The following is a 13,802-nucleotide window of genomic DNA, read 5'->3' as shown; positions in this document are numbered from 1 at the left end:
TTTAAACTCCGTATACACTACAAATGTACCCAACTAAAAACAAGGGGAAAAAAATCTTAAAATAAGACATTTTGTCTTGTTTTAAGGAAAAAATTCTGCCAATGGGGTAAGCATTTTTTTCTTGCTAAGAATCCTTATTTCTAGAATATTTGTCTTATTATAAAACAAGAAAGAAGCAGTAAATTTAAGCAAATAAATAGCTAGAATTGAGCAAAATGTCCTCAGAAAAATTGAATTTAAGGAAAACATTCTTATTTAAGTGAAAACATGTGGTTGCTTGATTTAAGTAAAATGTTCTAAATTACACACATTTTTGAGCAAATTGTTCTTAATAAGTACTAATATTTAAGGAAAATATTGCCCGTGCCCGGGGACCCATCTCCATGATGTGGAGCCAGGCTGACGGTCAGAATCACCTGGCTGGAGGATTCACCTATTGCACATGTTTTTAGTTTAGAATCCACTTTTTGCAGTATAGTCCCTTTAAAAAGCCTAATGTCAAAAAACGTACACTCCAAAAAAGAGCCTTCAAATAACCATACATTCATATTTTTTTCTGCTTCTTTTTACAAAAATCTGTGGCTTTTGGGTCATTTTGATCATCAGCATGGAGTGAATGAACCCCCTCCCTCCCATGTGTGAAGCGCTTTGGGTGTGACTTTTGTCATATGAAAAGTGCTGTACAAATCACTCTAATCCAAGTACTGAATTGAATACATGTGCCACCTTCGACACAGCGTCCTAACTTTGTCCCACAGAAGCAGAGACGAGCATCCGGGTTGCCAGGTCTGCGGTTAAAACCCATGTGTGGTCATAACCCAAAAGCCACTGTAAAAAGAAGCAGAAAAAATATGAATGTATGGTTATTTTAAGGCTCTTTTTTGGAGTGCAGACACGGAAAGTACATCAAAGTCATATATTGCAGCAACAGGGAAGAGGTAGAAATATCTTTAACTGGTGATGCAATGTGGAAATGCAACCGTCCCGGGGCAATACAACTTCACCTCTTAACTCCCGCCTGAACTGAGAGCATTTTTCTCCAGTTCAGCTTTACCCAAATCCAGCCAAGGCCAGTGTGACGCCTCATTTGAAAGCTAAGATCTACAAAACTCATCTAAATGGATCTTTTTCCTCACGTCATCAGACTTTTTTTTCCATCATTTTTTTTAGATATTCAACTCATTTTTTTAACTTTTTTGTAATTTTTTTTTCTTCACTTTTTGTCACATTTATTTGTCATTTTTTCTCTTTTTTCTGTCATTTTTCCGTCCATTTTTTTGTGAACATTTTTTGTCCATATTTGTGACATTTTTGGCACTTTTTCATCATTTTTTGTAATTTTTTTTTGTCATTTTTTTGTAATTTTTTTGTCATTTTTATAATTTTTTTGGTCACATTTTCATCATTGTTTTCGTCTCAGTTCTGTCGCTATTATCACACCTTTTTTCCAGAAGCTTTTGGATTGGGGTAAAGCCAAACTGGAGAAAACGTGCTCGGTTCAGGTGGGAGTTAAGGGGTTAAAACCAGTGTACGTTGGCTTATGTTGAAGTAGTATAACAATATTGAAAACAAGTACTTTGGCCGTCTCTGAAAAGTGTGTTTGTGTTTAAACCCTGTGCTCTGTTTAAAGGATCTATATCATGCTATTTTAGCCATTCCAAAGTTAAGTATAGGCATTTATATGATATATTGTACCTCTACCACTATGGAGCACTCATTTTTGTGATAAATATAAGTGTTTTCTGGAGGTATTTTTCAAACCCGGAAGACACAACGCTTCGATTCAGTTAACTCCGCCCCCTCTCTCCGCGCATACAACTTTACCGTAATATAAATAAACAACAATAAGTGAAGTCACTTCACGATGCAGTTATACGGAGTCGACATCTGCAACACAGCTTCATAAATGGCTAACACACATGCTAATATGCTAACACACATGCTAACACACGTTTGGACTGACTCACCGCTCTGGTCCATCGCTGTTTACATTATGGGACTCGCGTTGGTTATAAAAGTTAATCCACTTTGATTCTGGCGAAGGTTCCCCAAACATCCATCAGTGACAGTCACAGAAAAACAATATTTTGGTGATAGTCGCTGAATCCCGGAGAAAAAAACAGCTGAGTGGCCTCTTCCTGAAAAGGGTGAAATATAAACTCCTCGTCCTCGTAGCCAAACGCGCTTCTTTTTCTCCGTGACATTATCGTTAGTTAAGAATAAAAAACAGGTGTGTCCAGAGTAGGTAACGAGCTCCATCTTCACAGCTGCAGCGCAAACATGACTGATCTGTTCAGACGCGATGTGTTTGTTTTGGCCACAGCTGACCTGGAAGCACCTCGGGCACATCCTTTTTTTTTTTTTTTTTTCTTTTTTTTTTTTTTTCTTTTTTTACTCTTTGTTTCTCTCTTACGACAGAAATAATGAAAAAGCTGTTTTACAAATTAAAATCAGGCCGTAAGCATAGAATTAAGACATTACATTACAGACGTTGAGCACTTCCGTTCCGCTGTTACGACACAACTGAACACTCAGCCGTTCACCAGGAGAGGGAGGAGCAGCTGCTCAGAGAGCAGGATTCAGGAGGATTACTGAGAGCTGCGTGAATGAAGCCACAAACCACTCTGGGGGTGTTTTTGATAAGGAAATAGCATAACAACATGGCTAAAAGCTCCAAAAAGTCGATTTTGCATGATATAGGACCTTTAAAGTTTTAACTGCACAGTCCTCAGTTTTATTCCTCAAAGTGAAATAAAACACTTGTGATTTGTAAGTGAGGGGTTCGGGGGGCGGCGGCCGGGCCCCCTCGCTGGTCATGTGAGGCTCGGAGAAGTTCCAGATGTCTTTAAGTCGGCGGGACACTTCCTCTCGCCTGAAATCGAGCGTGAAATCCCTCTGTTCGGCGACTGCACATTTCTGACTCAGCGGGACTCTGATCCGGTTCAGCTGGGACTTCAGCAGCTCCGGTCTGGCCTGGACTGAGTGGACCCGACGGCTCCGGGGTCTGGGTGACGTCAAACCCGGATCAGGGAGGAAGCGACGAGAGAGAGGTCAGCTGTGGAGACGGCTAATCACTCTCACGGAGCTCCGGACCACCGCCAATTATGCTTTTACGTCTGTGAAGGGAATATTTACATGTAGCGCAGTCAAAGAAGAAGAAGATCATGTGGAGGAAAAAGGAAGAAAATGTCCAAATGTTTTCCATGATCATTGTTTGATGTGACATATTCATCTTATGGCTGAAAATCTTTTCTACTGACCAACATCACGCCACTTTTGGACGCCTTTATGATGAAATAATTAGACCATAGTTCATATGTGCTGGGTCAGAGGACTTTGCACCTTGTGACGGTGTCTGCTTCATGTGAATCAGCCCAGGAATCACAGAGAAATTAGTGATAAACTAAGACTAGAAATCTGCATTTTCAGCTGCTCCCAGGGGCGTAGCACCAAATCCTGGGCCCTGGGTACAAACTCTCTTGCCGGCCCCGCAAATAGGTGTTGAAAAACAATTGGAGAACTTAAAGAATAATTGAAGAACTATATTAGGCTCTTTAGAATATTGTGATGTCATGTAAATGGAACCTATTAGATAAATAAGAGGGAGTCAGTCAGTCAGTCAGTCATCGCTGAGAAAGATAAAACTATATGTGTTTTTATCTCCACAGGCAACAAAAAGTTACACATTCTTATCTCTATTCATGTTAACAAAAAAAAACATTAAAACAATAGGGACGACCAACTCACTGTCACAGACGATTTTCCTGTTTTTGACGGTGAAAAACAATGTATTTATTTATTTATAAAGAAGGAAGAGTCTATTTCAAGTGAAGGGTTTGAGCTTTTTGTGAAGTGTAACAACTCTCCTTCTGTCATTCACTGAAAACAAGAGAGTCTGGTAAGATTCCTCAAACAAAATGCCGCAGTCCCAGTGACAAAGACTCTCTAATCACATTTTTACTAAAACACATCGGCTGCTTCTAAAGGAGTGCTTTGTTTGTGGATGTTGTAAAGCGTGCGGCCGGTTCGTGCGTTGTTCGAATGTTTGGAAAGTCTGGGTTTCTCGGTCTGCAGGACGGGGAGCTGCGTGAGAGACCGACAGCAGGGCGTGGTCTGTATAAACTCAGCTGATTAAAACGGCCTCTGATTTATTTCCATTGGGCGGATCCGGGTTTTCTCTCTGTAAATCAGATCCAGAAGTGCCGCTCTCCGCACGGCATGGCGGCCATGAGCTCACACACGAGGGTCTGTCCGCGGAGGCCGGCTGGAGTTTTGTTATTCTGCTCTGTGGAAAAGGTTTAAGACACTTTCTATTGGACTTCGCCTCAATGTTGCACAGGTTTATTTTAGGTCAAAGCGCGAAAAACCATCTGACTGAAACACTGATACAGATATTTATGGCCCCACATATGCATCAGAACATAAATCAATTGTCACTTAGCATTTAGTGCATTTACGTCTTTGTTTTTCACCCAGAAAATGATCCCATAAACTTTATCACTGATGACCGGACCGTCTTACCAGATGATGGGAGAGTGAGACCACTTTGCAAAGCCTCCTCCAGCACATCTCAAACATCCTCAGTGGGGTTAAGACATGGACTCTGTGGCGGCTGATCCATTAGATACAGACGCCATCTCTATAATCGCCCATATATGGTCATGTTTGAAAACAGTAAAGGGGGAAAACAATTTGGAGAAAAATCTAAACTTTCTCAAATTATTCAAAAACTACTTTAACAAATGTTGAATTATGAATATAGTTTTCTACTAAATAAAGATACAAAGACATGGGGAGGAGCAAAGTGGTTCAACAGCCCATAAATACATTAAAAAGACAGAGAATGCTAACATGATGCTACATGTTAGCATCGTGCTAGTGCTAACGCTAGCTGCAACTGCCATTTTTTCGCTTCTACTTCTACAATCTGCTGTGAATAAACATCCATGTGGGCCCGATTTAGACTTGGCTTTATTCATGGGTGGTAAATAAGTTCATATTTCACCAGAAAATGGTTAAATAGAGTTAAAAATTGTGTTTCTCAAAAGATTCTGTTTTCCCCCCTCGGCGAGACCACGCCCCCTTCTGTATCTCATGCTTCCTGAACTGCTCTTTCACAATGCCATCTTGGAATACGCCCGAGCCATCAACCTAGACCTGACCCAGTTTTTTTCGGCCAGGAAGTGTATTTTCATCATCTAACAGGGGGTTCACAAACTTTTCAGGCCGTGACCCCGGGACCCCCTCCTGTAAAATGTTATTAGCATTTACAATTAAACCATGCAAAACGTTTAAAATCGATTTTCCGATGTATCGCGATATTTTGCGGGACGATACAATACCGTTTTATTTTATATTTTTTCTGATATCGCTATATTTTGGAGGACCTCATGCATATTAATGAGTGACGTCATGCATGTTAATGAGGCAGCTGTGCTCCACTGTTTTCACAGTCAGTAGAGGCCAATAATGATGAAGGATTCAGTCAGGGCAGCAGGGGGCAGCACCACAACCTGGACCAAGCACTCACACAAACATATTACTTTCAATGATCAAAAATCTTTTATTCAATTTTCATATTCATAGGTTTCTTCACTGGCTCCGCCTCCAGACTTGAACGAGCCCGTCTGCTCCGGCCGACAGCAGAGCCTCCCCCTGGTGGTCGAAGCGCACACTGCACACCGGCCCCTGGTGCCCGCCCACTTCAGCCACATGACCCGAGCTCGGCCGCAGGAGGCGCACCAGCCCGTCGCCCCCGGCAACAGCGACCTCCTCACTTCCTGTCCCCGCGGGGCAGAGGCTCACCTGATTGGCTCCTGACGGCGAGGTGGGGGCGGAGAAGAGCGCAGAGCGAAGCGAGCGCATGTCCCAGAGTTTGACGTCCCCGCCGGCGTCGCAGGAGGCGGCCACGCGCCCCGGCGTGTCCGCGGTGCAGTGCTCCACGGGGTGGGCGTGGCCTGTTATGGCGGCGGCGCAGGTGCCCACTCTCTCGTCCCACAGCAGCAGCGTGCGGTCGCGGCTGGAGCTCAGCAGGAGGTGATCGCAGCTCGGCAGGAAGCGCACCGAGCTGACCACGTTTCCATGGCGACGCAGCACGGCGAGGGAGCGCCCGGTCTCCGCGTCCCACAGGCGTACGGTCCGGTCGGAGGAGGCGGAGGCCAGGGAGCGCCCGGAGCGGGAGAAAGAGCACCCCCAGGTGGCGCTGAGGTGTCCGCGCAGCGACAGGAGGCAGAGGCCGCGGCCCAGGTCCCACACGCCAACCGTGGAGTCGCCGCTGGTCGTGGCGAGTTTGTCTCCGTCCGGACTGAAGCTGCAGCTCGTCAGCCAATCAGAGTGGCCCTCTCCGGAGAGCAGCAGCGCCGCTACCGGCTCCGGCTCGGTCGGCAGCGCCCACAGCCGCCAGCTGCGGTCGTCGCTGCTCGTGGCGAGGAGGCGTCTGATTGGATGGACCTCGATGTTGCTGATCGGCTGGTGGTGAGCTCTGATTGGACACGTCAGGGTGAAGTGGGCGGGGCCTGTTTCACACGTGTCTTCTTTGGTGCAGCTCTGGTTCTGTTGGAGCTTTGTTTTGTTTCTCTCTGCGCGGCCGGTCCTGACGCTGCTCCTCACGGACTGACTTTGATCCGTCGTCTGTCGGCGCCGCGTTTCTCTCTGACTGGACTCTCGGACATCCTCCTCCTGGATCTCGGCCTGAGTCCGGCTCTGGATCTGGGTCAGAGTGCGGGTCCTCAGCGCGGTCTCGTGGCCCCGGGTGAGTGTGGTCAGTGTGGAGTCCAGGCGCCCGCGGTGCTCGCTCAGCCGCGCCAGGTCGTCCTGCAGCGCCCTCTTCTGGTCCTCCACCTGTGAACTGCCATCACTGTAGAAGTCCCGCTCACGCTCCAGAACCACCAGAGTCCGGCTCAGGCCCAGGACGCGCCGCCGCAGAAGCTCCGCCTCCACACGCACCTGCTCCAGCTCTGATTGGATGAGAAAGCGCTGTGTCAGCACATCCGGGACAAATCCTCTATCGATCTGGTACCACTCTCTTTGGAAGTGGTCCAGAGTCCGGACCAGACCGAGTCTCAGCAGGAAGTTCCTCAGAAAGTCGTCCACAGTCTCTGTAATCTGACCCACAGCCTGCGGCTGCTCCTGCGGCTGCTCACGGACGCCCTGGTCCCGGGTCAGACCCTGCTCCTCGCTCATGTCTCTGTCGTTTAACAGAAGTTACCTCTGTTTGGCTCTGGGCTGTTGCCTAGCAACATGATGCTAACTGTTGGAGTGTGGTCATGCTGCGTTCAAGTGAACTGGGGAAGCTCGTTGGTCATTGTTCCCTGTTATGTCGAGCACTTTGTGGTTTTTATCTGTGAAAAGAACTTTCTACATAAACTTTACTTATTTAGTTTGTTTGTGTTCATGTATTTTCTATGTTGAAAAGTGGGGATTTTAAGTGAGCAAACCATTTCAATTTGGTGTCTCAAAAGCTAAACAATAAACCAAGATAATTGTGGAGAAAAAACTATGCATAGAATAACAAAGCATCCGCATCACCTTCATGAACTTGAAGGCTCTAGTTTTGTTGCAATTTAGGCTTTTCCACACGAAGACAAAACACTTCTGTTTTCAGAAACTTTCTTTCTTTGAAGCAGCTCAGTAAATGTGAGCGTCCACATGGGTCGACTCAGGTCTGTGAAAACGGCGCAATTCATCCTCCAGGCCTGTGTGAGGAAAATCCAACCAGGATAAAACGTTATCTCGGAGTTGTAGCGTTCCAGTTGTCCAGGTCGGAAACATCGGAGGTAAAAGTTACAACTTTGTTGCTCATATTCGAGCATCATATTCAGTTTACAGATAAACTTCATTGTAATATTTTTTATAATTGTTGTAAATAGTGATAATTTAGCACTAGTAGTTAAATGTTTTTGTTTTTACCGTTAACAATACGACGCTAGCAACAGAGCAGTGAAGCTTATCCATTTCGCATTGACATCTAGCAAGTTTATTTGGGAAAGATCTGCTAAATAACGCGGTTTATTGAAGCTTTACATGCAGTACATGTCATGTGGGGCGCAGGTGCTCCTTCTCGGGGGAGCTGATTCTGTCCCGAGTTTCCGAGTCAGAATTACGGAGTTGTAGAGGGTTCCAGTTGAAATTTCCAAGTCGGAGCTCGGAAATTCCGACTTCCGAGATCAAGTGGAACGCACCATTATTCTTCAGACGTAACGGGACTGAAGCAGAAAAACCTGTCAGTCCAAAAACACAGACTGACTCGTGTTTTTCTACTGGTCACCTGTGGCTTGTGGACTGGAGCAAAGAGGAGCCGAGTCAAACCATCATAGATCCACATAATGAGTAGATTATGGATCACAGTTTATAAAGTCATTCCTGTTAAGAATTTGGATGTGTCTGCAAAGTTAAGACTGAGTTTAGACCAAAACTAACAATACAAAGTACTTGCTCTCTTTCATCGTGTGTAACCAAAGAAAAATCAGGTGTGGTGCCTTTAATGTCTCACAATTACGTGTTATTTCACTATATCTGGAGACCAATCATCACAGCTGGGACATCAAATGTACTATTACAGAGAAAGAGAAACGAGGATCTTAGGGAGGACATTTCAGTAACTGTAAATACACGATCTCTTACAGGTCAACTGGATAATGCGTACATATATATCTCCTGTCAATAATATCCCAGATACATGTGTAAAGTGCAGTAATGCAAAAGTACCCACTGCATGTAGGAATGTGAGAAACTACAGGAATTCTGGAGGAGCATTGGACAGGCTATTAATACTATGCTAAACATTACAATACAAAGAAATCACAGACTGTTTATATTAGGAATTTATCCAACAGATATTTTTATACCTGAAAAATGCTAAGACTCTTGTCAATTTTGATCTACTTCACGCTAAACGTTTAATAACACTTTTCTGAGTGTCCAAAAGTAGGGCATTGGGTACGAGAAATAGCATCAGCTCTAGCATTGAAAAAATAACCTATATTAGGTAAAGGGGAATCCTTTAATCAGATTTGGCAACCTTTTATTACTTACTTGGAAAGGGTGGATCTGTCATGTGTTGATGGAAAGTGGAGATTTGTAACTTCAGGATCATTGCATAGCATTTGGAGTTTTGGAGTGATTTTATTATTATTTATTTTATTTTATTTTATTTTATTTTATTTTATTTTATTTTATTTTATTTTATTTTATTTTATTTTATTTTATTTATTTATTTATTTATTTATTTATTTATTTATTTATTTATTTATTTATTTATTTATTTATTTATTTATTTATTTATTTATTTATTTATTTTTATTTTTTTTTTAATTCTTTTAATTTTTTTTATGATGATTATTATTTTTATAATTCTTATTATTGCACTTTTGGCGGGGTTCGATTTGCATGGGTCGGGCTGCCACTGTTTTGTATCCCTCTATATACTTATATATTATTATGAATACTTTGATACATTTTGTACTTCTGTCAAAGCCTGTAAAACAATTCTTGCTTTTTGAGAAAACTCAATAAAAATATTGTTGAAAAAAAAAAAGGAAAGAAAGAGAAACGTGAGGCGAAAACCCCGTGTCCGTGACATGAAGTCGCCCTCGGAGTTTTGGGCGTGTGGTGTTTGTGTGATGCGTTCGAGGACAGAACAGACCGCTCGCTCTGCTGACGTCAGCCAGACAATGAGAACAGTCACTCAGAAAGCAACGCCAGGCCCGGGGGCCACATCCGACTCCCAGGCCTTCATTCTCTGGCCCGGGATGACTTTGAAAGGAAAGTCATCAATCACTAATGCAACAGCGAACAGTAAACCTGACGACGCCGCGGACGTCTTTTATCCAAACAATGTAGACGCTGAAGGCGGGCCAACGAAATACTAGAGCGTGTGACTGTGTTTGTTTGTGATTTTCTTTTGGTTAATGAGAGTAAAACTGCATCTAAAGTCCTCAAATACTTGCATAGACTCAAAGAAGCTAAAGGCAAATAAAAAGAACTGACTCACATTCACTGCTCTGTCCAGATGAGGTAAAGTAGTAGGTTACATATGCTGGAATACAATAATAAACCTCTGATTTGGGCTGATCCGTGGCCTCAGAGCTCGCCCCGTGTGAAGCGTCCCGATCAGAGGAAGCTCAGGGAGGCGCCGGCACAAACAGAATCAAACGGAGAAACTCAAACAGCTGGAGGAGAGGAAGGAAGGAAGAGCAAATGTGGATGTTATACAAATGTCCACATGCCCCGCCCTCAGAGTGGTCAGCCCAGCCCTAAAGCCTGAGGATGGGTCAGGGGGTCGAACTGCACTGAAGGTTTATGGTGGTGGTGAGAAACTTCTGTAGTTTCAGTTTCCCCTGGGGCGGACAGACAGAAGTGTGACTCGCTCCACCATCCTATTGCACGTGTTTTGGGTGGTAGGGGAAACCGGAGTAGCTGGAGGAAACCTACACAGACACAGGGAGAACATGTGGGCTGATTCAGACTGATGGGAATCTTTATTTTTATAATCTCCAAATGCGTCAGCAAGTTTAGCTCAGCTTCAGCAACTCAAATACTCAAAATACACCAACTGAAAAAAGTTTTTTCTCTCAATATCTGCAAATTCAAAAGAAATATGAGTGTTTGGAAATGACGACCAAAAGTTTATTTTGTCTTGAATTCCCGAACTTTTCCTTTTTCTTCCCTGTGAGATGTCAACCTCTGTTATCTGCATGTACTTAAAAGTTCATATGAACTATTCACCTTATTCCGGAGGCTCGCGTGGGCGCCGCCATGAATTGTGCCCGCCCCTTTTCTCCTATCAGTTAACATGGGGCTGGAGAAGTCCAGATAAAATCAATTACGAAAACAAAGCCGATTTCAGGCCGTGCAGAGAAACGTAAATGAACATTGGCCATTTTACACAAATCAATCGACTGAACATCAGATTTGAGCGGAGAATATTGTCCCTCGTTCTCCGTTTAAATGAACGGGTTTCGCGCTCGACCAGAAGTGTCTGTACAACGGAAGTGCCGAGACAACGCAAAATGAGCCAAAAGTGGGCGGGGAATAAGGTGAATATGAGACACATTTTTTGCTGAAACATAAATAACAAAATTATATTAAAGATTTTGCTTAACTTTTACCCAGTTTTCTTTAGTTTTATTTTTTGTTTAGAGTTTCACTTCCTTGTTGGACACTGACAGGAAGTGACATACATAGATACAACAATTGCAGTGACAACCATGTTATGTTAATGCAGGGGTGCCCAAAGTGGGGCCCGCGGGCCAAATTTGGCCCGCCGAAACAATTCTGTTAGCCCGCCAGAGAGTGAGCTACTTTTGCGCTGCATGTGATTCATACCAACTCTCTTCCATTCATTCTCATGGTAAATATGGATGCAGTACACTTTTTGACCACCAGGGTCAAATTGGGGGCGCTGTTTCACTCCTTTCGCAAAGTTAAGGAAACACTGTTGTGGTGTCTTGGTATTTATCAATCACAGAGCGTTGTAGCTGAAACTTTCACAGTTTTCCAACTTTTATTGCAAAGGTTGTTGACGTCAACAACAGTATATGTTAAAAATTGACTTATAAAAGAATTGATGCTGAACTGACAATTTTCAACAACAAAAAATGTTGCACTATATTGCTACAATTGTTGGTTTTGTTCTACTAAAACTAGGCTTTTGCTATAGTTACCATTTGTTTTGATATAGCATGTTATTTGCATAGATAAAATCACATGCAAATGTGGGCTATTGAAAAAATAAAAAGTAAATAGAATAAAGTAGCTTTCTAATTTGCAGTTAAATGTGTTTTTCGTGCTTGACATCGCCGTGTTTGGCCCACGACTCACAGGCACTTTTTCATTTTGGCCCTCGGAGACAAAAAGTTTTGGCACCCCTGTGTTAATGAGTGAGTCAAACTGCTATGGAAGTTTACCTTTATCTATGACACTTCCTGTCAGCAACTTAAAAATTCAAACAAAAATAACTTTTCTACCCAACATTTCTTCAATGGAATAGCAATGAAGCAGATGTTTTGTCTAAATAAATCATATTTTCAAAAGTATTAAATCCTGCCATGTGCACTTTAAGTGTTAAAACTAATTCATAATGTTGGAGTCCACAACGTGTGATGGAAATGATGCAGACCCTGAGAGGCAGGAATATTTTTGCAAAAAATATATTTTATTTGACAATGAATACATTTAAACAAATTAATTATTTCTTGTGATTATGGATGAAATATGAATATGGATGAAAATTGGATCAAGGGACAAACGGTCCACTTTTCAAGGCCAAAAAATAATTACACAGCTATGATATATCTTTTTCAGGGCTCATCTTAATTAGCACTCATTTTGGGAGAAAAAAAAATTAATAGTATTTCAGTTTTTCATATATCTGCCCAGGACAGTAAATTGACGGCTGTTTTTTGACCCTACTTGCCCTCCTTCCTCCTGCACCTGCCCCGGGACGGTGAGAGGAGCAGGCTTTACATAACGAGGGGGTAATCGGATCGAGTCGGGAGCTTTTATTTATGTTGACAAAAACCCCGGAGGACAATGTGGGAGTGTAAATATTTGCGGACGTTTGGAGTTTCTCACTGAGCGGAGCAGGAGTTCAGCAGTTCAGTGAGTGTGTGGGGCCGGTCTGGTTACGCAGAGGCGTCCCGGGACAGGAGGGAGGTGAGGGGTTATGGGGGCGAGGGAGGTGGGGAGGGGTAACGTGAGCTTTTTGTCTGGGGCCGTTCCATGAAGTCACAGAGGGGCCTTATGCAACACTTTAAAGCGACGGGGAGCGCTTTAAAGCAACACTGCGGAACATTTCACTCAATAAATGCAAGCTTTTATTTTGTTATGAGGCAATGCTGGATTAGCATTACAGTTTTACTCTGTGTGATTCTCACTGAAGACATGAAAATAAGGGGAAATAGTCCCTTTAACCTCGTAACTCCCACCTGAACAAAGCACCTTTTTCCAGTTTGCCTTTACCCAAATCTAAAAGCTTTTTGAAAAAGTGTCAAAATAATCTTTCAGACGTTTCCTCTGCTGTGACAGACATTTCAGGATAGAGGAACTTTTGCAATTAACTGTGGAATAATGCTGCTGCAGACGCTACAGAAAACATTGTGAAATCCCAAATTAGTGTTATTATAGTGCTTTCATTGTAAAAATAATTTAGTCTGATTACAGTGCCTTTATTGTGAAAATCCCCTATTACTTTCATTATAGTGTTTTTTATTATGAAAATCCCCTATTACTTTCATTGTAGTGTTTTTTAATGTGAAAATCCTTTATTATTACAGTGCTTTTACTGTAAAAATCGTCATTTAGTCTGATTACAGTGCCTTTATTGTGAAAATCCCCTATTACTTTATTATAGTGTTTTTATTGTGAAAAACGTTTTTGTTACAATGCTTTTATTGTGAAAATCCCCAATTACATTTATTATGGCACTTTTATTGTGAGAATCCCCAATTAGTCTTTTTTATAATGCTTTTATTGTGAAAATCTTATTCTGAATGATCACACTCAATGCTCAACTATCAAATCAGATCCTTATGCTTCAGTTTGTATCTGTAAAGAAGCAGCTCAGTTTGGTTCCTTGTGTTGATTCATGATTTCTCCAGGATGAGCTCATTCCAAGTCCCAAAGTCCCAATACTCAAAGTAAACATAGGTTTCTGACTTTGATTCAAGTTGTGCACAGCTTTGTCACGTGTTTCCATTGTACTTTTCTGAAGGCATCTGAACCAACCCCTCTGTCTACTTTAAATACTTCTCTCTGTGACACTTGGCTCTGTTGTCAAGTGTCGCCTGAAAACTCTTCACGTT

The 13,802-nt window shown here is 42.7% G+C and overlaps 1 protein-coding gene across 1 annotated transcript; it reads right to left on the bottom strand.

The window, feature by feature from the left end:
* Nucleotides 1-5,579: 5,579 nt before the first annotated feature.
* On the bottom strand, nucleotides 5,580-7,182 carry spag16 (sperm associated antigen 16; the record flags this gene model as incomplete). The annotated part of the gene is made up of 1 exon (XM_079564716.1): nucleotides 5,580-7,182. One exon carries the CDS (start codon nucleotides 7,180-7,182, stop codon nucleotides 5,593-5,595), a length of 1,590 nt encoding a protein of 529 aa, XP_079420842.1. The 3' UTR covers nucleotides 5,580-5,592.
* Nucleotides 7,183-13,802: the final 6,620 nt, after the last annotated feature.

Source organism: Gobius niger (assembly GCF_951799975.1).
Source record: "Gobius niger genome assembly, chromosome: 10".
Classification (NCBI taxonomy): Eukaryota; Metazoa; Chordata; class Actinopteri; order Gobiiformes; family Gobiidae; genus Gobius; species Gobius niger.
Note: the sequence above shows the minus strand (reverse complement) of the source record. Positions and strands in the feature narration are given on the sequence as shown.